A 26,349-nucleotide genomic window follows, 5' to 3' on the forward strand; every position below is an offset into this window, starting at 1 on the left:
GACTGACACCAGTAAATAGCTCCCATATACAGACTGATCAGATGTGATGTGAGTGGAATGAAAGCGGTTGATAGTGACAGTATTAGACAATAGATGACAAATGTTTTAATCAATCACATTTTTTCTCTAATTGTGAATTATTCGGTCATTTCTTTTTATTTTCTTGAATGTTTAAATTTCTGCCATTTTTAAGACAATTTATATAACAGGGAAATTATTCCCGTTGTTAGTTTTCCTAGAGTCCTGGGTGAAGTCAGAGGTCAAAAAGCTTTAGAAGTGTCGGTTCTCTTCTTCTTTGGATAATGTGGAAACTAATTGTTATTTTTTTCCTTTTTTTAACTGTCGAGAAAAACCATTTTTCTAATGCGATTATCTTTTTACAAAAATTTTCATATTAATACAAACTTCAACGTACAACTTTCATGAGGACCTTGAGTTTAGTTTGAATTATTTAGTGTTTCTCGCTAGTTTCAAATGAAAAATATACATTATCTTTTCCATATGGGCAAGTAATTGGTGTTCTTATATCAGAATAAATCTCGGGGAAGCTGCTATGAGTTAATGTCGTGTTTCTTTTGAAGTGATGCGTGTCTTGTCCAACCAGCTGATTTATTTCACGTTTTATCTCTTCATGCACAGAATCCCACAGAAGACATGTCATCTGCAAATGAACATCATTCAAAGCAATGAATACAAGACTGAGGTCGATATAAAGTTTGCTATTTTATTTCATAGAGTATAAAGTACTGTAAAATATCACAAAGAACATGATTACACTTTAATAGATACAATATTTTCATGGAGTATTTCAACATTTCTGGTTGATGGACTCCAGGAACTTTCTCACATAGACACATGCAAGCAAGCAGAGGTCCATGTGGAGTGAAGCAGATGCTGGGTTTCCTAAAAGCATACTCTTTAATTTTCTTGTTCCAGGGTTTATTTACCGAAACATTTCATTTAAAGTCTGTGTAAAGCTGGAGAACGTTAGTGTTTTGTCAATTTCACACCAAACAGAATTGTATTATCCAATTCTGTCTCGTTTGATTGACTTAACAAATAGTGTATGAAATAAAAACCCTTTGTTTGCGTCTGCTAAAGTCTGCTAAAGACGCTAAAATCAAAATCGAAAGTAAACAATCGGTGGCTCAAATATCAGATAAAAAAACAAACCTAGAATTGCTTGATATGCACGCAGAGTTGTGTTGTTTGTGGTAATGGACTGTGGACAGTTGTGCCAGATGTTGCTTTAATGCAGTGGTTGTCAAAGTGTGGGGCGAGGCCCCCAGAGAGCTTGTTAATCTCACAGAAGAAATCCGAAGTGAGGGTTTAAACTCCTGTTAAAAGTGTGAGAAGTGAGAAAATAGGGTTTATCGTTAAAGTGTAATACACACCATGAGAAGAGTTTTGTTTGCCTTTGGATCTCATTACTTCTTAACAAATATAAATCTAAGTACATGAAAGGCTTTAGGAAGTCCAGCATCCAAACAAAATTTGCTATTTGGTTTGAGACAAAATGATTATGAGAGCCGGAGTTAAAGCTCTGTAAGCAGGGCTCGTCATCTTAATGTCAGATAGGTGCTTCTAAACACATCATTCATGGATCCTTATCCACTGTGTCAGAAGAGTAAAGTGATCACTGCAGAGGCCTCGATGAGTCTCTTCACTGCCTCCAACCAAATCGGTGTGGGGGACCAGAAAACAAGCCCTGGGTTCAAGAAAAAAAAAAAGGCTGGAGCTACACTTTATTTTAACCAACTCAAAGAGAAATACAACATATGGAAAGAATCTCTTTAGTGATAAAAATTCACAGTGCAGGATGTTTGGTTGTCATGATAAATATGATATAATCTAAGAAATGAGGTCTGTCCCATTTAAAGCCACAATAATCAAAGTAAACATGTTTCAGGGAGAAAGCGTTTCTGCACATCATGGAAAAGAAATAACTTAAACTTACTTTGAGTCAGTGTTTCCTTAATGGCTATAGCGCAGATGATACAGATGTGAATGGGCAGAAATATAGCGGGAGTGGATGGTGTTGGCTAGAAATCCACCAAGAGCGAGATTTCAATCAGTCCATCTCCAAGTGTCTCAAGCTTTTTGCTCGTTGCCCGGCCCCAGATCAAATCCATCGATCTTCCGAATCATCTCCATCCCGACTGCAGCTGGAGCTCATCCCAGCTAATGTTGGATGGTCGCAGAGTACACTCTGGGCTGGCTGGATTTTCAAACACAAATAATGTATTCAGAAACAAAAAGTTCCGAATCTGCTTCGCACAGACGTAAATGTGAAGATCTGTTTCACTGCAGCAGTCAGAGCGCAGCTTGAGTTCAATATTTGGTGTTTCTAACATTCAGTTCAGATTTAAATTCATATTATTTGGCTGAATCTCTGTTAAATGCTTTCATTTAAATAGGACTCGGCATGTGAAGCTCTTTGAGGAAACCCGCTGCAGGTGATGTATAGTACAGATACATGTTTGTACTACTCAGTTTGGAATATAAATACTGCCCGGTGTGACTAGTATGTGATCTAGTAGATATGTTAGATTATCCAAATATATTATCTATACATGTTAGTCTTTACAGATATGTATCCTCTTGCGTTCCCTACAGCGACTCGTAGCAGCATGAGCCACGTGCTCCAGAGGAGTTCAGCAACTGTTGAGGGCTTCGTTCGGTCTGCTGTGAAGACTAAAGAAGATCCAGTTAAGACTCATCTTCACCTCTACCTTATCGAGCGATTTGAGATTCGCTGTGAGAGAGGCAGACCTCAACCAGAAGCGGTTTTGGCCTCGGCGCGTTCAGATATGGACGCGGCGAGGCTGATATTTTCCCTCAGCGTATGCACTGGACAGCTCTCCGGCACAGCCAGTTCTTTTGGTTGCTTTATCCCGACGCTAATCAAGTCCAGAAAAGTACTTGAGTCCAGTTACAATACTAATTCATTCCAATTCTGATCATTTGATTTTTAGAGGCAAGGATAAACTGTTTAACCCAGTTTAAACACAAGTTGTTTTTTACGTTCCTCTTATTACACAAAACCCAACAGTAAAGATAACCTGTAAGTCTGAGAGAAGAGGAAAAAAAACACATTATATCCATGTGCGGATGTTATTTGACTGCATTAAACACAGGAATTAAAGTTATAAACCAACATGACTCATATTTAACAGCAAAATGACTTGTGATTAAATAAAAAGGATCATTTCTTGCATGAAGTCTGACTTCAATCGCATTCTTTGCATTTAAAAAAAAGGTTAAAAATCAGATGGATACTTCTTGTTTGTGGTGGTGTATAATCTGTGGTTTGACTCTGTTTGATACAAGTTCAACTTCTTTCATCCTTCCATCTTATTGCATTCCTCCTCCTCCTCCTCCTCCTCCTCCGTTTCCCTTGGCTTTGCTCTTGTTCTCCTCAGCATCCGGATCACGGCAAGTGCATTCGTCCTGATCGCAGTCCGCCCCAAACTGAATGACCTGTCGGTGAATACACACAACACACACTTTCAGCTCCCCCTGCTAATCAGCGTTTCAGTCTGTGGCGCCAGTCGAAACATATCTAGAGCATTAGTTTACGTTTCTTGTTTAAGGCTGATTGTTGGTGAAATGTGATTCTCTCATTGGCTCTTCCTTTTTTCTTTTTTTTTTCTTTTTTTTTCCAGCATTAATGAAATAAAAGCAGAGAAAATAAGCATGGAAATCGGTGAGTAAAAAGGAAATATTACATCAGTACTTTCAGAAGAGGCAGAGTCGCTGAGAACGCTTCCCAGAGGGGCTGTTATGTTTCAGCTGTAGCGAACGGTGCAATTTTGAATGGCAAAAACAGACAATAAAAAACCAAATTTGGTTGAACTGACCCAGCAGCATTGTATTTGTGCTGAAGGGCGAGCGCCCTGTAACGGCCCCCCGGAGGCCCATAAAGCGCATGTCAACTAGTTCAACGTGGCCGAGAAAACCATGAGGGCTTTGAGGGTTGGGGGTAGCGTTTTGAGCCGGGGGGGGGGGAGCTGTAAGGCCGCACCGCCGTGGAGGTGAACGGATGAACACATGTTAAGAATCAACAACAAGAGGCTGCCAGCTCTTGTCTAGGAAGCGAGCCATCACCACAGGTTGCAAAATAAACTCTGGTGCCCCGTGAAGAAGTCTGTTGCAAGAAATGTAAACATTCGCTCCTGGAGAGAAGGAGCGAGGGGGAGATCGGAGAGAAAGAAAGAAAGCGAGAGGGAGAATGGAGAGGCAGGGAAAGAAAACAGGTACGACGGCGAGCGGGACAGAGATAGACAGAGAGAGATAGATAGATAGATAGATAGATAGACTTTATTGTCTGTCCCAAGTGGTGACAGAAATTCTTCTTTGACAGGCTCCAACAATAAAAATATAAATTACAAAAACGCACTAAGACGCAAGCTCACAGGTAAACATCTAAAGAGGTGTTAAAAGAAACAGCAGCTGATGAAAATGAATATGTAATGCTCAGTGTCTTATTTTATTTTGTGGGAGGGAGGGAGGGGAGGGAGGGAGGCAGCGGCTCGGCGGCCTTCACTGCGTCTGGCGGGAGAGTTAACTTACAGAGCACTTTGCATTGTTAGTCACATTAAAACACCTGGGATGAAGGCGGGATTGATCCCGACTGTCTCCACGGCTGTGATTTTAGAGGTAGCTATCCCTCAAAATTATTATCAAGAGAGCAAAAAAAAAAAAAAAAAAAACAAGCATTGAGGTTGACATCAGGCAGCAAGATAATCCCCCCCTGGGAGCTGGAGGCAGGAGGCGAGTTTTCACTGAGGGAACTCTACAAGCTGCAGAAGGCCCAGCTCTGCTGAAAAACGCCAGCGGGCCCATTTAAGGAACTGGCGCGTCCATTAAATGTTTCCTTAACAGTTTTATCTTGATTCATTGATGGAGCCTCTGAGGAAGCCAACCAATACTCCATTTTTGATGCCTTTGAACAGACTTTGGAAGAACTGAAACGACTTGTTTTTACTTCTTTAACAGAAGCAAAAGCTAAAAACGTTTGGCCGTTCTTACACTTTTGAACATCCCACTGCTCGCTGCAACATGGATCAAATTCATGTGACAAAAATTCTCAAAGCGATAAATTCAACATTGCATGCGATCAAAAATCATTACTTCTTGTTCTCCATCTGTACTGTTTTTGGGGGATTTTTTTTTTTTTTTTTGTTCCACTTTTACTACTTTTGGCTCTTTGTCAGCCTGAAACACAGAGTTAACAAATCAAAGAATATTGTGTGTTTCCATAGATGGAGTGGCAGCTGAGTTCTCTTCTTCTGAAGCTTCTCTCCGTTGGCCAGTGACTAAATCCCACCTGAATCATTCCTCATGTAACCCTCCTCCCTTGTCATCGCAGCAGCTACCCCTGTAAATAAAGCCAATATACTGCCTGAACTCCATAAAAAAGAGACATCTGGTCCCGTTTGACTGATTCAGACAGTGATAGATTCGAATATTGATTCCAATATCTGATGTAGTTCAGACTCAGGTGACTTCTCTTGTAGAAGGCACTAGTTTTGTCTGTGTAGTTTGCAAAATAAGGTAAGAAAAATTTTAATAAATATGACAACAAAACATTCAGCACTCCTCATCGTGTTCTATTTTTATGATTTATAGGCACTAAAACGGTGGCAAATTGGCATGAAATATCCCAGTTTCTTTTCCTCGCATGGCAGCAAGGAAACTATGTGATGTTGGTCACGCTGTGTTAAAAAGCTGCAATTTCCTACACCTGCATAAGCCGAGGCACGTAAAGAGACCAAGGGTTCCGTAAGCAGCCCCACTAATCATCCGTTAACCCCTCCCCCCCCCCCCCTTCCCCCCGCCCCCGCCCCGCTGGAGCCGCGGCAGTCGTCAGGATGCCGACTCTCACGGCGGTTTAGTTCACTTCCACCAAACGACCTCCGCTCGCCGGGCTGCCGTTTTACAGTGGCCGAGCAGACCGCAGACCGTCAGACACCTCACTTATACCGCGCCCCCCCCCCACCACCGCCACCCCCCGTAAAAGAGCAGTTAGTGGCAGTCTGGCAGCTCATTTATTATGACGGCAGCTACACACTCGCTGAACTCCTTCGCCGTTTTGGGAAGGAGCTGCCAGTGAGTCATGGCGTGCCGCGGACACGGAGGAGACAGCGCGGCCTCCGCCAGCTCCAGGCCATAGGAATTAATAGGCAGGGCCCCCTGAATGAGTGTCATGAATATGTGGCTGTACAGTAGCCAAAAAGGGTATACTGTGAGACCGGGGTGTGCAACCCCCCGAACGCCCACATGGAAGAGAGGTTCTCATGAAAGCGTAGAAAAACAAGGGGGAAATAAAAAAGACGTGTTTATATAGAAGCAGTTGAGGGAATCAGTGGCCTGGTTTCCACTACTGGCTGATCTGGGATTTACTCATTATTATTCATACCATTCCTCTTAGCCACCCAATATATACAGCAATCATTTAGCGCAATTAGCGTAATGTGATACATTTGCATCTTGTAGCAAGCACGAACAAGCTGTCGCCAGGGAAAGTATGTCGGGATGGATAAACACGAAGAAATCCAACTTATTCCTCTTGACTGCTTAGGCGGCGTTTAGTTTTTTAAATCTATGTAAAATGAAGGCCAGGACAACACAAATATGACTCATAAGTGTATCTAGGAACACCAACAAAATTCACATCAGCTGTCGGGTATCGGAGCCGTTTCCGTTGTCTTGAATCCTGAATCGTCTGCTGTGCCGCAAAGTCCGTGAGGAAGTAACCACGCAGGGTGATGAAAATCTGCTTATTTACAATTGGAGTGGAAAAGGTTAGAAGGCCAGAGTCTCCGCTGTTGTTTTAAGTGCGTTTGAGGGCGACTAAATAGGTGCAGCCGTTGACAGGAGAGAGGGGGAGACGAGCGGGGATCTGTGTTTGTTTGCTTAATAGAAGTCTGCAGCGTGCCAAAGCAGACAGAGAACTACTGCGGTAAACAAAGAACCGAGTCCGAGCATAACAACACTCCCTAAGATGTGTAACTTATATTTATTAAGGAAGCATGAAGAAAACAAACGAGGTTGTATAAAACAGGTCTTTGTTATGTGCACACGTCGTTAAGAGTGTGTGTACCTTTCTGGTGGAGAGCGTGGACGGGCAGCAGTCTCCTCCGTCATACTGGCAGTAGGCTCGGTTATTGATGGTGTCACACCAGCCGTCCCCTCCAAAAGGCTAAACACGGGTCACAAACAACAAACAGTGTTATTGGTAAAGAAATAATCCTTTTCCCCCCCCAGATGATGACTTTACCTCACGCAGCTTGAAAGGTCGGGAAATAAAATGACTCAACGTCTTCCCAGAAGAGAGATTTTCAGTAAGTGGCGCACGTTGTCACACGATTAGGTTGTTTGGACGAAATGTCCATGAAACAAATCAAAATAAATATTCATGCAAAATAAACCACGTCCAGGCCAACTCCTATGTTCGGTAATACCAATGAAGCTTTTGTGTGGCAAGGCTGACACAGTTTACAGAAACGGGGGGGTGGGGGGGGCGAAGACGGCTTCTGGCCGCCGAACGAGCCGGTCTGTAGTTCAACACCGCTGCTGATGTAAAACCCTCTGACATATGTTTCAACATGGCGAGCGTCTTGCTGCTTCCTGTGAATTACGTGATACATGAGACGTCATTAGCTCAGCCTCGCTCGTCTTTCAGCTGCTCCCTCGACTTGTTGGACGGCAGTTAAAGAGTTTGCATGTTTATGTGCTCCGTTCAGTTTAGTTCAGACAAATGTACGGTATATATCCATTTACTTGTGGCAACCTTCATAAAACAAGCAGAGACCGATGCCAAAATGTTAAAGGGTTTTATTTAGTTCAGAAATGTGGACCAGGGACTTTAAAACAGATGCACAAAAATGTTCACAAAGCACAATCTGTGTTGCAAACTTTCATGTAGTTACTTCTTCTTTTTTTATTTTTTTTTTTTATGGCATTAGCAAGGAGGACACTTGACTTCTTGTCAGTTATCTAATCTTATCAGTGACGCAAAGATCAAGCTCTGATCTCTTTACGCAGATTTCCAAGGAGACTAGCACAGCAAACAGCGGAGACTTTTACGTCTGTAAACATTGTTATTACAGCACTTCTCATATACTGCCAGGGTTACGTTTTCTTTCTTCACATGATTAATGAATAAAAGATTCCTGCGTCTGTAATGTATCCACGACCTGACCTGTGCATGTCCACCAGATGGCCAGAACTTTGGAGTTTTTTCATGGTTTTCTCAGGAAAAACTTTCACCAAAGCTGGATTGGTTAATTAGCATGAAGGCATCATGTCCTTTCATTGAAAATTTGAGGGCACCGCTGTTTTTAATGGTTTCATCTTTCTCACAACACGGTTGCACAAAACACACGGTGCTCCACTGACCTAGATATGATAAAATTCATATCTCATGTACGGTATGCGTTCACTGCACTCAATCAATACACTAGAACAAACTCTTAATAGTGGCAAATATGCCTCTCTCGTCTTTTAGAACAACCAAATTACATGTGGATGTAATTCAACAAAATTACATCTCACTGATCTGAGATCTGTCTAATTTCTGCTTTTGGTACTTGAGTCGAACCTTTTGTTAAAAAAAAAAAAAAAAAAAAGGGTGAATAGACAGGCAAATGTCAATTGATGACTTTTTTTGTGTGCTCCACTTTACTTAGGAGACTTGTTTATGACAATTCCTCAAACTGTTTTTGTAATGCCTTGGCCAGCGTGGGAGTCCTCCCGGAGAAACTCTGGAGTGGCACGCAAATTTGTGGAATTTAAGTTACACAGAAACTGAAAGGCGTCATGATGAAAGCCTTTTTAATCTTTCCACTAAACCTTGAGGGCTTCCCCGAAATGCCAGCAATATGAAAATAAGTGCTGAGTGCCAAAGATACTTTTGGCTTTCTCCGGCGAGCTGATGGAGACTTTTCAAAGACTGAGATTTTTACCTAAGCGGCACAGGGGGAGAGAGCAGCTGCTGAGGAGATTTCTGCAGTTTTCTCTTCACTTCAAAGAAACTCCCTTCTTGACGAATCCCCTTGCTTTTCCCAACTAAATGGCCATGGCATAAATAAATCTATTTAATCGTTCTGTTTCTGAGTAAATACTTTACCAGCAATTGCACCAGATGCTTCATTCATATCACTGCTTGTATGTAAATCTTTGATTTGTCTTAATCTCCCAAGGTAGTCGGGCAGAATACGGGCTTGTTTAGCTTGAAGTCTCTCAAATCTGACCTTTATTCGAGCTTCAATCTGCATTATGATAACTTACCTTTACCGAAAATCCTGCCCATATGAAGTTAGCTCTGAGGCCAGAACTCATGTTGAGGTTAATTAGGTTTAACCTTCCCCTCCAGGCAGCATGCACCTTACTCTTTAAAGAAACGCACACATCCATGAAGAGTATTAAAGCAGCAAGAGTTGGCTGAACGCCCTCGTCCCTCATGGGTAATTAAAAGGTCAGCTGGTTTGTGTATTATCTTCACACAGCAACTCCCTTCATATGAAACGCGCACGGAAGCGGCAGCCAACTGCAGGCCTCGCTTACAAAAATATTCCATCTCTTAGCGTTTGGGTATTTCAGGAGGAACATGCACTGTCATCAGCACCTGCCAGAACAATAAACAATACAGATATGAATTTTAGAGAAAACTCTTCTGTCAAGAAGCAATATATTTATTTTACTTACTACCACACATCTGCATCATTCTTGCGATATTAGACATGTTATTAACTTAACCCCTGGGTCCAACATCTCAGTGTGAAGATAGAGTTTTGGACTTTTTTCACTTCAAAATGACTTCTTCTTTTTTTTCGCCCTCTGAGAAATGTGATGAACCGTTCAGGCAACTTGAAGGAAAGTATGTCCATGTAGTGATTTAGCAATATTACGGACTATTTTTACTTCTGATGGATTCTTGCGGCAGGATAACAAAACATGTCACCAAACTCAAACATCTTTTTTTTTTTTTCAAAATGTCAACGAGTTCACCAAACTCAAAACAACCCACGTAGTCACCAGATTTCAGTCAAAATGAGCACCTGTGGGATGCAGTGGACGAGGAGATTCACATTACGGAGATGCAGGGAACATTTTTTAGCAACTGTGAAGCTCCAGGACCAAGAGATTCAATATAGGCAAATCCATGCTTTTTTTTTTTTCCTCTTAAAATTGTCATGATATATTTTTTTCTTCTTTTGCGTTTGTGTTATTTGGAGGTTCTGACTCCCTCTCTGGTTTCAGGCTCCTTGATTTCCCCTCCTCGTGTCTGATTGTTGTTCCCCACCCTGATGTCTTTCACCTGTGCCTGAGTGTGTGATTGTCTTCACCTGCTGTTCTGGGTGTATATGTCATTCGTCTTGTGTGCGTTCTGGTTGTTCTGTGTTTCCACCTCTCCAGCGTCTCAGTCTGCGCTCTGTGTGTTTGGACTTTAAAGCGTCTCTTTGTTATCTGCTGTGATTTTGAGGCCTTTTGTTATTTTTGATCAGTTGGATTTTTGAGTTTTTGTGTTGGAATAAAAATGAGCTCCCGTTCCACCTACGTACAGCGGTGCCTGGCTTCACGAGTTCTCCTCTGAGCCAAACGAAACAAAGATGTTACATCATATCTGGACAGTAATGTGTGATAAGTGACGCAAACATGCACATCCGCTTTGATCCGTGAAGTAAAATTAGAAATGGTGCGCAACAATCTCAAAATGAAAGACATACATGACTGAAATGAAGTGATATCAAAAAACTGAATTGCTCAAGTGAAATGTAAATTCTTTGTTACATATTTGGCACATAGCCAAGCTTTTGTCATTAAATTAAAAGTTTTCATCCCGCCCCGATTCATGCATCACATCCATTAGTCCGCTCCTGTTCTTAGCCAAGCTGGGGGGTTGCTGTCTGATGGATCTGAATAGAGTAGAGCATAGAGCATTACTTTATTGATCCCAAACTGGGAAATTCTGTTGTTACAGCAGCCTCAGGAAAAATAAATAAATAAATAAATACAGGATTTACACAGGAAAAAAATTATATACTATACAATCTGCTGCATTGGTAAGGTAATACTAAAAGGAACTTTCTTCGGTTTGTGTAGGAATGTGAAAAAATGGACGATTTATTACAAACAGGAAGCAAATACATGCGAATGAACGGTACATTGCTCTTTTTATGTACTTTTGTATACTTTTACGTATTGAACCATTGTAGATATTGCACGGACAAACCTTAATCTTAAGAAAAGTTTAAACAGACGACATGTATACTCTTGTCACACTGTTTTCTGAACTAACAACCTTTTGTATTCCTTGTGTTTGTCTTTGAATAATCAATTGGCGAACGTGTTTCAGAATAAATTAGACTGAACTGTTTATCTAACAAGGGAAAACGTGTAGCTGCAAACTTGAGGTTTTTGCAACTCATTTCACAGCAGGTGTTCTGTTTGTTTACATCCAGCTTCACGCAGAGCTACCGTCGTATAAACACAACTATCCCTAACCTCAAGCTTTACTGCGTATTATTTTAATACTTTAATTGTGATTCGTTTCAGATCGGGAAGACGAAATGCAGCGTTTTGCGACGTGATGACGGAGATTTTGCATCGGACAAATGGTTTCAATATCCTCCGCTGCCTAAATGTCTCATATGAAGTGATGCATAAGTCAGTGCATTTAATGGCTTGCTGTTGTACTTCCTTATTGCATTCTTTGTTCTTACTGCCGCAGCAAACAATTTAACCAGGCAATGAACGCACGCCTATAAAGACAGCAGGCACTTTGTCAATGATGCAACCCTTTTCTCAGGCGAGAGATTTTACACGGTCCCGGTGTGGCAGCTGGACGTTGGCTGAGGAGATGGAGAAGCCTGAGAAGGTTTTAAGAAAGAATAGAAACGAAGGCACACCTTGGGAAAGAGAGAGTGAGAGAGAGAATTGGCATCTGGATGAGATCTGGCATAAAGCGTATGCAGCACATGTGGTCCGCTATAATTTACAGTGTTGTCATGGAGGAGTGGGTTATAAGCAACTGTTTTGCCTAGCAACATTCACGGGAAGGTGGAAAGGGAAAATGTAGCCCTGGCAGGTGGGGGGAATATTTTAATACCGTGAGACATCAACAGTTTATGTGTTCCATCGGTAGTTCCAGCCTTTTCTGAACCCTGCGGATGAAGCCAAATAAAAACTATCTGGGTTTATAATTTTGGATGATTTACTGTCACTGCTAAAATATTACTGAGCTGGAGTGGATACTAATTTGCAAATTAAACTAAATTTCTTCATAAGATGCAAACGACAGGACGCATGACATATTGACGCACACAACTGTTGCGCTTACAGTGGCCACTTGAGGCACTGTTGGGCGTGTCGGCGCAATGTCTTTTGATACCGGTAGCTTAAGTATAAGTTCTGTATTGTGTAAAAAAAAAAAAAAAAAATGACCAACCAGAGAACCAAAACACACAAAGGTAGAATATGGAAGTTGGTTCTCTGTTGAAACGACAAACATTCAGCACATTACATTCATAACACCAGATACTGTTTTTGTAATGAACCTCATAAACATTTGAGCGGCTTTACTCTTCCAAACACTTTTAAGGTCCACAAAACCTTTATATTGTGAAGCAGTTTCTTTAGGAAGTTGTTTGCACTTGTACCGCCCAGCAAGAAAACCCCGATTCAGCTCCATTTTCCTCTTATCAGTCTCACTAACAATGCCAAATTGCCTGTAAGTGAATGTCACTGTCTGTCCTTAGAGTTCACCTGGAAGGAGCAGAAGATGGATAGACTGATGAATAGTTAGTGACTAAAGACAACATGAAACCCACTGGGGGGAGAAAATCTGTCTGTAGGTCAACAACGGAGAGTAAAAGCACTTCAAGAGTTTGCACAGTAGCTCTCACAGTCAAAACGGAAAGTGAAGAAACCTGAAAAATAAAGTTGCCCGAAGCACGAATGTGAGCAGAGTTTACATGAAAACCCAGTTCCTGTGCAGACGATCCCTCGTGTTGCTCCATACTGCACATTGGTCACGCAGCATGAGGTACATATCTGGATTTGGCCTTCAAAATACAGTCGTAAAACAAAGTTGTAGCGAAGATTTTGGACCAAGGAGAGTCCTTCAGGTAGGTAGGTCGATTTATATTCTGTCCTTGTTCCGTTTCTTTGTACTGTACCTTGAACAAAAGCCTCATGCGGAAATGGTCGTTTATTAGCCGCATCTGTATTTTTGTATGGTATTAAATTCTGTACGACCTGTCTCAGTACAAAATGTACTGTCAGTTATTAAACATGTCCAGCTGTTTTGTTTTTTTTTTGCCTGTGAAAGCGGAATTTATTTCTTTGCGAATATATATAAATTCACCTGAAAATTGACTCCGCTGACTTGTCACTTAACACGGAGCTATCCCACTCCCTCCGTGAACCGGAGAGCGCTCCCAGCCACGAGAAGGTAGGCTGCTTTCAAATCGAGCAGAAAGATTTATGACCCTCGTGTCCACCTCAACAATTAATCTTAATCTAACATAAACCAGTGATTAATTTATTCTCTTTTATCAGATAATCCATTTGGCTTTGAAAACAAAACATCAATTGGCGATGCCAGGACGTCTGGGGGGAAAAAAAAAAAAAAGTATTTGGAAAGATTTGAAAAGGATTCTTGTCAAGTGTGAGAATATCAGTTTCTGCCTGTGATTTGTCAGCCTGAAATCTGAAGCACATTGCACACATGCTCTGGTATCTCGGGTAGTGATGACAACGGGGATCCAGCACGCTTTGGTTCATGCTTTGTGTTCCTGCAGAAGTCCGGCTGAGAGTAGATTTAATGTGGTTATGCCCAGAAATGCTGTAATTGTTTTAGGGGTTAAGTATTTCCTGCCTCAGTGTTAATAAAACATGAAAGCAGAACTATGATCTCTCACACTTTGACACTTTCATAGCACGAACAAGCCCTTATCAGACCTGTTATGCAAGAACAGATTTGCACAAATACCCACATCAAAGTGTGCTTGCAGACTCTACGGAAGCCCCTTCATGAAGGGCAAATTCAGTTATGTTGACCAAAGGCATGCACTTCTTAGAATTTATGTTTTTTTTCAGTTCACATTGCACTAAAACCATAAAATGTAACAAAAATCTGGCCCCCTCCCCTGCTGTGAAAAATCTTTGGCCAAATACAGTATCAGTTCTGACTAAAATAAATCACTCAATTCACAGTTTTAAAAGGCCTGGGTGAGACCGATATCTGGGAAAAACTGTATTTCCCTCCTGTGTTGGCCGTCTTGAGCAGATCAACACACTGGAGGATAGGAAAAAAAAAAAAAAAAAACTCCAAACGTGTGTGTTTGATGCAGGGCTACTTGGCTGTTTTCAGTCTTACCTCACATGACGGGATGCAGTGGATGTGCTGAGGGTCAGGGTACCACTTCATCATCCCGGAGCAGACGATGCTCTGAAAAACAAAAGCACAGGAGGACTCTGGTTAAGCAAAGAAGGCGCAGGAAATGGATAACCTCTGCGTTTGCCATAGAAAACAACATAATAGTCAGTCACAAAAACCTTTTCAGTGTAGTTTTTTTTGGGATTTTGGAGTCTGCAATGCTGAAATGAATAAGTGTCAGCGGGCTTTAGAAATGCAGTGAGTGAAGTCAGCGATTTCAGATAGACAAGGCTGAAGAAATACTCTGAAGTTAAGTTGTAAAAACTATGGCAGGAGCTAAGAGTCTCCTGAAATGCATGATCCTGGTCCTGATTTAGGGCCTGATGGTGATGTGGTAAATATATTAGTTTGGAAGATTTAAATTTTACCACCTTCTACATGTACTGTGGCTTCTGGCAGCAAAATGTCTGATGGCTGCTGATTCTGTAGGCTTTTTTTTTTTTTTTTTTCGAGACAACGTGCATAAATTAGCTGGTTTACCACTTTCTGTGGTTCTCATTGCGCTTGCCCATTTTTTTCTACTTCTAACCCTGAAACTGCAAGGAAGAAAAAACTTGCTGCCTAATTTGTCTCACCCACTATGATGAAGAGGATAATGGGTGTAATTCGAATCAGCTGTCAGTGGTCATTTTGTTTTGGCTGATCAGTATAACTAGCAGTGAGGAATCATGGCAAGACCTTTGCAGAACTGACTCTTTAGCAAACTGGGTATCATCCTTGATCCTGTGAGGATCCAATAATAAACTATGGAACTGAGATAATTATCTCAAAACAGCTGCGACTCCGAGGCCATCCTCCCCTCAGACTCTTATCCAGGTCTTCATCGCTGCTCTTCTTCACTCCAATAGAGTCCTTTTCAAACACAGAAGACTCGAGCAAAGTCTGGTATGTGCCGAGCTGAGCTGCCACCGAGCCAGGGCAGCATGTCGCCCAGCCCACCCACCCTCAACTGATTCATCGACTCCCGAGCTGAACGTTCGGTACGACCCACTCGACATCCCTCCCTCTTTATTAGCAAACGTGCTTCTGTGTTATTAAAATGAGATCAGGTCTGTATAATTACAACTCCTCAAGTATTTAAAGTGGTCTTTGTCACATGAAACCATGATGTTTTTGTGTTGTTGTTGTTGTGTTCTTGGTACTATTACTGGTGTGCTGTGCAGCTGGTGGCTTATGATTCCACATGCACTTTTTGTTTATCAGCCACAGGAGCTCAATACTGTAAAACAAATTACTGTGATGCATTATTCAGTTCTCACAGAAATGAGTAAAATTACGTGTTGTATTGATTCTCAGTGATATCTAAAGATATTCTTTTGTCTTCACTGCTACATTCTGTTTTTTGATGCATGTGTCCTATTAAAAAAGAACTTTTACAAACTTAACTAGCCACAAAAGTCTAAATTTTATGCTGAGATCTGGGCGAGGCCGTGGTGGTCTTCTGTCATTTATTTGACCCCAGGAATTTACAAAGGAGGCTAGTAGACAGCTGATTGACTAACAAATATTGACACAGAAAGTGGAGCTCCCCCTGTGAGTTCCCGTGCAGCCTGACCAGGCAACGGAGACCTGATTCTGAAGTATTTGAGATAACACAATGCCTCAAAATCACAAGGCAGTGTCAGAGATATGGCGCAAGTAACCAGACCTCCGTCCAACTATTCGACCTTGGCAAGGGCGGATTAACTGCCTGGCTGGCTGACTGACCACCCAAAAAGTAAGACGAAACTGGAGCCGCACTTGCAACAGCATTAACGTAGAAGCGATTCCTCAGATATGATATTGGGTAACATGACCCACCTTTGAAGCAAAACAACAGCGCTGTAACTCAGATCTGAGCGTCCAACAGGTTTTTTTCATCGTGACATGTATACACTGCGTGTGTGAGAGATGTGTGTAATTCCTGAAAGGCTTGACGTCAACTGAGAGCTCTCTCCTCGCTATCTACCTATGAGTTCCAGTAACGCTAGAAACACTTTAAAGATAACAAACAGGCGCTGATATACACATGAAGTGAATTTTGTTGTGTGATTATGCTGAGAATAAAAAATGTTGAAAGATATCTTTTGTGCCAATGACACAGTCAGACCTGATAAGAAACACATTTGGACGTAGGATGACGAATGCAAAAGGAAGAAAAAAAAAAGCGCTGGAGTTTGCCTGAGGATTTGTTCATGGGTATTCTCAGTTACGCAGAGAGCGTGGCCACCTTGAATCGCTTCTCCCGCAGGATTATAGTTTGAATTCAAACAATCTGTTATTTTACAATTCCTGACGGTGTGTTGGTCTTGAGTTGTAGAATTATAGCTTGAAAGGTGTTTTTCTTAAACACTCACCGTGGATCTGTGAACGATCAAGACGGAAGAACAGATCTCTTCTGTAAACTCTCAATGAACCCTCATCAAGGAAAACTCCTCTCTATCTGCTATTTGTACAATTCACTCTCTGAAGACATTACACATTTGACTTGAAATTATGTTGATCCCTGTTTTGATATTTAATGCCTTTTTTTTTTTTTTTGCAAACATGTCTGAAACATTACAAAATCAATGCTTTGTGTTGTAGATACTTAAATAAGCAGGCAAATCATATTAATATCTTTAAAAATCCTCACTGTAGCTCTAAATGTGAAATTCCAAACATTAGATATGTCTTGTAAACGGGACAAGTATTAGAATAATAGTAGCAGAGAATACAAATTACTTTACTATCATGATCAATATTCTATTTTTTGCACTCCTGTGTATGCCTCCCGGCAGACAGAGATCATGCAGTACAAAAAAAATGCTTTAACATTAAACAAGGCAGTTGAACAAAAGCGTCTTTTTATGGTCAGTTCCAATGGTGCATCATTTGTCCATGAAACAACTTAGCGTGAAATGGCAATCAAATCACAAAAGATAGATGACGATGATGAAGAACATATCCCAGGTGAAAGAGTTGATGATAAATCCTGCAGTAGACAAAGTAGCGAACACAGTGACATTTTTGCTGACATTTGCAAATATTCATGGCAGGAAAAACCGAGATAAATTAGCACATCCATTATTCCAAAATATTAATTTTCCCGGCAGTAAACTGAGCCCACCTAGCTTTTTGCTGGCTGATGGGTCAGTCTGGGGCTCTGTAGACGACTTTTCAGAACACCAGATGCTTGAATGCATTATTTATCCTGGTGGTTGTTTTTGTGAGAAAAAAAAAAAAGAAAAAGAAAAAAGTCAAGAGCCCTGTTTGTCAAAGGATCAGCTTTCATAGCATGTTCTAATGTCGCACGGCAGCAAGTGAGAAAAACAACTGTTTCATAACACAAATTACAGTAAAACCACAAATCCCTTGAACAATCCTAAATGCCAGTCGCTTTATCTACTTCTACACCTCACTCGTTCACATGTAATGGATATTAGACAGTTAAAACTTGTTTTAAAATCTAATAATGTTTCCCCTGCAACAAAGTCTGAATTCAAAAACACTTGGGATCAAACACACATGGAAATATTTCATTCTTTATACAGAGAAACTCAGTGTTTTAAGACCACAACTGAACTTTCGACAGTAACTTTTTAAGACAACCACAAATGGGAACAGCCTCTTAACATTTAAACGCACGACGGCATTAAAGCGGACACTTACAGATTTACAGTGTAGAAAAAAAAAAAAAACGTAGCACAACCCAATGTCTGTGAACTTCTGCAGTTACTATGCAGTCAGACAGCATGTGTATTTCTTTTGGCCTTGTTTCATACTATTTCCCAAACTGCATCCATTAGGTCATACTTGTAATTTGAAGTGATCTCTAAAGGAAGCTGTAATGTATCACTTCCAGTAAGTCAAAATGCAAAAAGCAAAATGCCAAACTCATGACAAAAAATGAATTCACTCTAATGCTCTCAAACTGGAAATCAAAGTCATGAATCACATTGTTTATGCACTAAAGCTGATATAGTTATTCAACATCTAAAGAGAGTTTTGCTAAACTAAAGTTCAAAATGTATGTGCACAGAAGTAAAATAATGGTCAATTTTAAAAGTGAAGAATTCAGATTATTCATTTATTTCATTTTGGTGTTCCTACTCTGCATAACTTCTTCAGGCATAACTAAAATCTTCCAGGTGAATGGCACCCAGCCATCTCTCGATCACAAAAACGTTAATCAGATTGACAGTAAAGTGATCACATAGAATAGAATAGAATAGAATAGAATAGAATAGAATAGAATAGAATAGAATAGAACAGACTTTATTAATCCCAGGGGGGAAATTCCTAACAGCATTACTCTACAAAAAAAAAAGTGTTCCAAGTTATTGAAGCCCAATAAAAACAGCATGTTGGATGAATAGAGCAGATAGTAACCCACAAACGCACCGGCAAGGAATAAAACGAAAGTCAGAAAATCATTTAAAGTTGGAAGTTTAAAGAAAACAAAAACAGCAAATGAAACAGCAGCAAACACAACAAGAAGCACGCGTCTTGACGTGCGCAGTGGTTTACGCAGATACAGATACCCATCAGTAAAAAGTCAAAGAAATGGAGTTGGAAAATACGTCACGGCTCTGAAAATGGTGAAACACAACGCAAAAAGTACATAAAACTGTTTTGATTTAACTTTTAACACAAGCAGCTTGTAAGCAAACCAAACCGTCTTGGTCAGCAGAAGTTTTCCCTTTGTAGAAGAGAAAAGGAGCCGCTCAGGATTTTCTCCTTCCCATGTTTGTGTATGTGTGGCAAGACAACTTGTGTAACTTGTAATAGAAAACAGAAACTTGGTTGGCTTCTGTTTGACTTTTCAATTTGTGGAGTTGAAATGTGTTCTTACTGCTGAGTTCTGTTTATGTATCAAAGTCAACTGAAGGGTTCGCTAAATACATTTCGGGTAAGTTTCAACACGCGTACGTAAAACATGAGTATCTCAATCATGTGTATCATTCGGGGGCGGAAAAAAAAAAAGAAAAACATGGTGTTTTTTGACTTATTTGGGAAATAAACAGATGTGACCTTAAATGAACTCTAATAGAAACATTGGAGAAAATTCAAACTTCTGAAATATGACTCGTCTCCTGAGGCGACTCACCTGGACTTTGGTGGGCAGCATCCAGTGCTTCAAAGAGTCGGCTGTGGTGCCATTGGGCAGAACCACCGGGTCGTGGAGATCCATGTCCAGGGCCACAATGCAGGCTGGGAAGCACACAGCACCTGCAGGAGAACGGAGGGGAGAGAGGGGGGGGCAAACACAAATTAAATCAATGTGCTTACCTCCAAAGCTAATTAGCATCTGTTGAATTTATTCATGTGAACACGGTGGGAAGAAAACAGACCACATTAGCGTCAGCTGTGGTCTGGTTCCAACACTCCACAACCACCAGTGTGTGATAGCGTTCTACTGTCTGTGAGGACGGAGTGTTACAGATGTTTTCACCGTCAAATTATGAGGTTGTATCTTTCAAAACAAGGCCCCCCATCATGCACAGGGTGTTTACACACAAACCTGCAGACTCTTGAGTCACAGTTTGACAGTTTTAGCTTGTTTATGTCAAACAAAACAGTTTTTATAATTCATCTTTCCTTGAAAATTAAGCCTATGTAAATTTGTAAAATGTAATCAAATAACTAATCATTTATAATGAATCGGTAATATTGACTGTCAAATTTCATTGGGAGGGAAAAACACTTTATACAGCGACAGGGATTACCAGTAGAAAATGGACAAAATGTGCAAAAACATAAGACCGTTTCTATGATGTATCAAGACTCCATGCCTGGCGGGAGCTTAACACTCACCAACGTCGACGCCTTGGTCACAGCTGTACTCCACCGAGTTGAGATTTGGAGGAGTCGAGCAGGAGCCCTGCAGGCTGGAGCACATGGTGAAATCTGCTGTCCATGCACCGTCTTTAGTGCAGCGAATTTGCTTCTAGAAAGAATCACATAAACATCTTGTTTATATGCTTGAGCTGTAACACAATAATGAATTTAAGCCCCCTTGATCCCACCTGAGTCGATCGTGCAGTGCATTATTTAGCTAGTTTGATGATTTAAATGTTATCTTTCTGCCTAAAAATGTTGTGTCGTCTCGTTTTTAGCATGCATGTGAAATATGGCCCCAATTAAAAAAAAAAAAAGACACAAAAGAATTTGAAGCATTACTGTCAAGGGATTTTTGTAAATAATTCTATATTGTTGAGCAGTTTTTGACCAGGATCTTATCCACACTGTGGAATCTGGAAGTCGGCTTTCTTATACATGGACAATGATGGCCATTGTTAAGTCCTGTCATGCTTCGTCTACCCTGCAGGAGGGGTACTGGGGTTTCATTAAAAAAAAAAAAAAAAAAAAAAAAAAAAAAGTGGTCTTAAAGTCTGGAGTATTGATGCATGACTGGAGCAACATGTTTTAACTGATTTTATTAGCAGCATCTCGCATAATGTTTGGTGTTGCCGGAGTGTCAAATATATGGAGCAGCCACAAAAAGTCCATTAAATATCAACTTTTTTTAGTAAAAGGTTTTTGTCTTGTCATTTTTCTGATGTGACACAACCGAGTTCACAAGCGGCTGCATGTTTCCCCTTAACTGAAGAGGTTAAAGATCGGTTTTCACTGCTTTTTGCAGATGTTTAGATCTTACATTTTCTGCAGGGTCTGGGCACTGCAGGGTGCACAGGGTGTCATAATACAGGCCGTTGGTGCAGGTGTACATGCCCTGAAATACATCAGGGAGGGCTGGACAGGATATCGGCTCACATCCACTTTCCTCCCACTGGCCTTCCTCCAGGCACTCCAACTTGAAGTACTTCCTAATGAGAAAAAGGGAAATACGTGCATGTCTAGGTGTTTTGAATCCACCTGAGATTTTCCAATGTTCAGGTCACATTTTTTTGTGCATCAAAACCTGTTTGTGTGTTGATTTAAAAACAGCAAGATGGCTGAATTGACATTCATTCATTCATCAAAAAATCTAAGATTAATCTTCAGAATTTTTTAATGAAAATTACAAAACTTAAGACAAATCCATACCCTTGCTCACCTTCTCGATTGTTAACCTTGTTTTATTTTTACGGTTTCAGTAACAGGAGGCATACGGGGCACAGAGGAATGCCCATTCTTCAGTAAAAAAGATCTCCTGTGTGGGGCATGTAGTGTGTAAATGCAACAGTATGTGTTACAATATATATTTATGTGGGTACATGTGTCAAAGGTAAGAATAAAAAGCGTGTTTAAAGCTCTTTAATAGCTGCTGCTGCTGTTTACTTTCACATGTTGGACTAATAAAGAATTGGGGGTTATTAAATTGTTTACACAAATGTTTGAGAAAGTGTAACTCATAAAGACATCCAGCTGTAAATCAATCATTAAATGAATACTTTTTCACCTGATTGGATAGAAATTTAATGTAAGGCAAATCTATCAAATGTATATATTTGCTTTAACTGCCCATGTGATGAAAAATGTCTGCCTGTTACATGAAGTTTGCGATTCGCTAGCACCAGACAGTAAAGTGAAGAAACCTGAAAAGCTTAACTGCAACTGAAATATGAAGCAACACATCTGAGACCGCCTAAAGAAGGAAAATATAAACTCAGTCCGTCTCTCCTTTAAGGAGACCCTCTCCTCATTACAAACATGGGAACTGTTTGCAGTAATGAGCAGCTACGCAGTCAGTACAACTGGCAAACTAAGAGCAAGACCCAATTAGCAGCAGTACATATTTTATTAGACCCTCATGCGATTCCGTTATAAAGCCCGAAAACTGTGATGTTGATGATGGGCAGAAAAATGCCTCCAGAAACTGTATCAGCTTTTTATATCATCCTGTGCCTTCTGGGGTTTGGGCATTGATGTGACGCATTGTTATACAGCAGCATGAAAATATCTTAAATCAAAGATCCTAATGCTATTGAGCAGTGCGTAATGGGACCCTTGTAAAATAAAGGAAAAGAAGGAATTTCCTCCATTACGCACGGAGGTATGCGTAATTAAACAGGGCAATTACTCAATGCAGGCCAGGATTCAAAGACATTGCACAACTCTTGTGTGCATAAAAAGAAATTGACTTAAAATAATATATATTTACTCACAATATAATATGTATACTAATAACACACTATTAGTGAATGTCCCATTAATCTGAAAGTGGTCCCACAACACGTACCTGGGTGTTTTCTTCTTGAGGCTTCCTAACACATAGAAGCCCGGGTTGCATTTGTAACGGCAGACAGAGCCGACATCGTGCCCGGAAGCCAGACAATCTGCCGTGAGCAGCTTGGCGTTGCATATGCTCGGAACCTCTGGACACTCGATCTTGCAGTAGGCCTCCGGGAAAGACCACAGTCCGTCCTCCAGACAAACCAGCCTGTCACTGTCACCTGAGAGAGAGAGAGAGAAAGAGAAAGAATGCACCTATGATATTCATCTAAATGTGTTCAAGTCAATAAGCAGGAAAAAAAAAAAAAAAGGTTTGGATCGAACAAGATCTGCAGGGGAAATCCTGGAAAGAAACAGCTGAAATACACGCTCTCCCTCTCAGATTGGCTGGCAAATGCAGGAAGCACACTCTGTAAGTACCTATTCTAAATCGCACACTTAAACACGAACGATTAGTTCTGGGTGTATTTGTGTCCCACCAAACATCCTGGTTTATTTCATGACACGTTCTGGTACACTTACGAGGTGAATCAGGCATTAAAATTGCCCAAAGCCAATATTTTTTTATGTCTATATGGCCTCACATGCACCATGAGTGTTGTTTAGTGTGCACCACTATAACACCCCCAACCTTTCACAATTTTATTGGCTCTATAAAATGTAATGAATCTTTAACATAGCATCACATTTTTATAAGGTATTTAAACATTGTGCTGGTGCTGTGATTATCGAAATCTATTGCAGCTGCACTGGTGTGCCCTAAACATATCCCAGTGAACTACAAGAGTGTGTGTTTTCATTGCTGGTGGCTTTCAAACAATATTTCACAGAAACAAAAACCACAAAAAGAATTGTTATGGAATTATCTGTACTTAGATCTGGAAGACATGGGTCAACTCGCTGGATCACAACATCTGAATGAGGCTCTCAGAGGAAAAAACACAAACGTGTGGGCATCAAAATCATTCCCTTTAATCACTTCAAGGAGCTTAGATCCCATGGTGCAGCTTATTTTTAATGTGAGTGATTGTGCCTGCAAAAGGCACTATTGCTTCTAAATGTATATAAGGTAAATAATCTCTTCAAAAAAAAACTATATAATTGAACTCTCTGCATTTGTATGAATATTAAATTGACAAAACTACAAGATATACATGTTTGTAATGGGGTTCAAAGGTCAAGAATTAATATTTTGGATTTTTTTTTTCAATCTGGATCAAATCAAAATAAGAAAATTAGTTGTCACTGTCTTTTCTCTTTTTTTCAGACTACTTTGCTTTTAATAAACACCGTTAATGGCAAAAAGCAAAAATATGATTATGTGAATATACTTGTCATTTATTTGGTGTAAACACCATGCTGCAATAGATATTAAATAGCATTTACAATGCTTTATTTTATTTTTTTTACTGATATTACAGAATTGGAGCAGGAGATGTGACAGTCTTATTTTAACATTTTAAAAAATACAGTTAAATGCTGCCAAAAAATGCCTTTATTTAGTCAGATGTTTCCTGTCAAAGGGACATGGAGACACACCTCTCGCCAACAGTGGTGGTTTCAACAGACAATGGGGGATGTAATATAAATAATACTGGGTTTTTGTTTGTTTTATTTTATTTTTCTATTCTGCATGTAAATCAACTGCTAAAAGTTAGATGTTTTGTGTCATTGTAAAGATTAAGAGGGAATTATCAAACGTGCGCTATAAGGCTCGGTATTCAGTACTGCTGTCTCGGAAAAGACAGCAGAAGCTGTGCGTGCTTGAACCGGTGGGCTTTATTCTCAATCGGCACAAGCGGTCACATGAACCCACAAGAACTCTTGAGTTTATCCTCCTGCCCTCAAATTTCGTGCCGACTCTACAAGTCTGCTTTGAGTTTATTCCTCGGGAAACTGAAAGCTTTTCATTAATCCAGGCAGGACTGTCATTCAGGCTTGATTGAGCTGTGTCGAGGCTTTGTTGGGTCTGGCACAAGCAAATGGACATCGTCAGAACAGCAGGAAGAAGATCAACTCTGGAATCAAAAATTGAACCCATTTAATTACTTTGATGCTTCTTCAAATAGATTCTAAAAGATAGAGCCGGTGGGCTGATCCTGAGAGAGCAAGCTCTATGGGAATCTAAAATTTAAAAGTATTCATTGGTTACGTGTTAGAAACTCGGCAAACGTATTGAGAATCAGCAGAGCGGAGGACTGTTCAGAAGATGAAGCCAGATCCTGGGGAAAGCGCAGTCTCAGTCTATTGAGCCTGTTGAAAGGCAGACTGATGCTGGTTGTACAACTTGTTCTAGAGAAGAATCTGAAGGGAATTAACTTTACAAACAACTTATGAAGAAAAAAAAAATATTATTCCATTTGGAATTATGAAAAAAGTGATCAAGCCCAGAAAAGGTGCCAAATTCAATCTAAAGTTTCTAATGACTTAAAGGATCTAATTTGTTCTGACTCGTGACGTCTGCCTGTCAGTAACATGAACGATCAAAAGAACTTCAAGTTGGTTTCTTTTTTCTTTTCTTACTTTTGAGGAAACAAATAAGACAAAATACCTTGCAATATTGCCGGTGATCCACAGGTGAAGGAACACTGTTTGCCAAAGGTGGTTCCCCAAGGGCAGCTGAATATAGCATGGAAGACGTGCGACTGGTCAGGAGGGCCGCAGTCTACTGGCTGACAGCTGACTGCTCGATCCCACGAACCGTGGAAACACTCCAACTCTGCCTTTCTCTATCATGACAAAAGATTGAGGGGGAAAAAGGACAGGAGCAATAAAAATAATCAGTTATTTTCACTTGTCAAAGAGAAATTAAGAACTGAAGGAATAAGATCTGATTCACCTGGTGAGGTTGAGTCGGCCTGCCGTTGAGGACAGAGACACTAAAACCGCGGTGGCAGTGGACGGAGCAGCGAGACGCCTCCCCTCCTCCCGTGCACCTACAGAGACACGCTGATATACCCATGCTCCTTCTACACGTCGTGTCACCTCATCCATTGTTCAGGAGTTGAGCTGGAAGGTCCTACCTGACGGAGGCGTGCTCTAACTGAGGAGGGCTGCAGCCGTCCATCTGGCACGGCTGCCGTAAACAGCTACAGCCGCAGCGGAGGGGAGGAAAGACGGAGAAGAGCAGGGATGAGAGACAGAGTGAGACTCGATTCTTCATGGCTTGATGACTTTGAATTCGATAAACTCGATGAATCATGACCCGGTTTTTGACTTCTGCATTTACTTTCGAGACAGAATAAGTAATGCTGGACCTTTTTTTTTTGGACTCCCTGATTGTAGGCTCCCTACTCTTTTGGCTCGTTGTTGTTATTGTGGGTAATATGGATGCAATATTTTTACAAAAGAGACAGAAGATGGTTTGGCAGCTTTGATTTGAGTCATTAAACTGTCTGTGTTGATCTAAGAAGGTTATGTGAAACGCTAAATCATTGAAAGAGGAAAAAAGCATTAAAACACTTTCAGGAGAAGATATAAAAAGCAATGTTTTTTTGGTGTGTGTGTGTGTGTGTGTGTGTGTGTGTTAGGTAGGTAGTTGTGGGAGAGCCCACCCTCTGATGCGCACCCAGTCAGGGCGAAGGTGCTGAAGTGGCAGGAGGTCCTCAGGGCCACCCCGCTCACTGCCACGGAGGGCGACGAGAAGAGGAGGATGACCGAGGACGTCAGGAAGAAGGGCTGAGAGAGGTCATGGGTCACATTCACCACCAGTGGGTTTCGATGGCATGAGAGGTCATGTGTGCCTGGGGAAGTAGGGTTTTCAGATA

General features: G+C 40.8%; 1 protein-coding gene across 1 annotated transcript in view; it reads right to left on the reverse strand.

Moving 5' to 3' along the window:
* Positions 1–1,737: 1,737 nt before the first annotated feature.
* pappa2 (pappalysin 2) overlaps positions 1,738–26,349 on the reverse strand; it is a 57,497-nt gene continuing 32,885 nt past the window's right edge. Inside the window, exons 17-27 of the mRNA XM_030115665.1 lie at positions 26,151–26,325; positions 25,606–25,671; positions 25,422–25,518; positions 25,134–25,311; positions 22,590–22,803; positions 21,066–21,234; positions 20,222–20,354; positions 19,515–19,636; positions 14,387–14,458; positions 7,106–7,204; positions 1,738–3,480 (exon numbers count right to left, since the gene is read on the reverse strand). Coding sequence (XP_029971525.1) covers positions 3,355–3,480; positions 7,106–7,204; positions 14,387–14,458; positions 19,515–19,636; positions 20,222–20,354; positions 21,066–21,234; positions 22,590–22,803; positions 25,134–25,311; positions 25,422–25,518; positions 25,606–25,671; positions 26,151–26,325 — 1,451 coding nt within the window. The 3' untranslated portion in view covers positions 1,738–3,354. The remainder of the gene's footprint in view (positions 3,481–7,105; positions 7,205–14,386; positions 14,459–19,514; positions 19,637–20,221; positions 20,355–21,065; positions 21,235–22,589; positions 22,804–25,133; positions 25,312–25,421; positions 25,519–25,605; positions 25,672–26,150; positions 26,326–26,349) is intronic.

The sequence above is a fragment of the Salarias fasciatus genome, chromosome 18 (assembly GCF_902148845.1).
Source record: "Salarias fasciatus chromosome 18, fSalaFa1.1, whole genome shotgun sequence".
NCBI lineage: Eukaryota > Metazoa > Chordata > Actinopteri > Blenniiformes > Blenniidae > Salarias > Salarias fasciatus.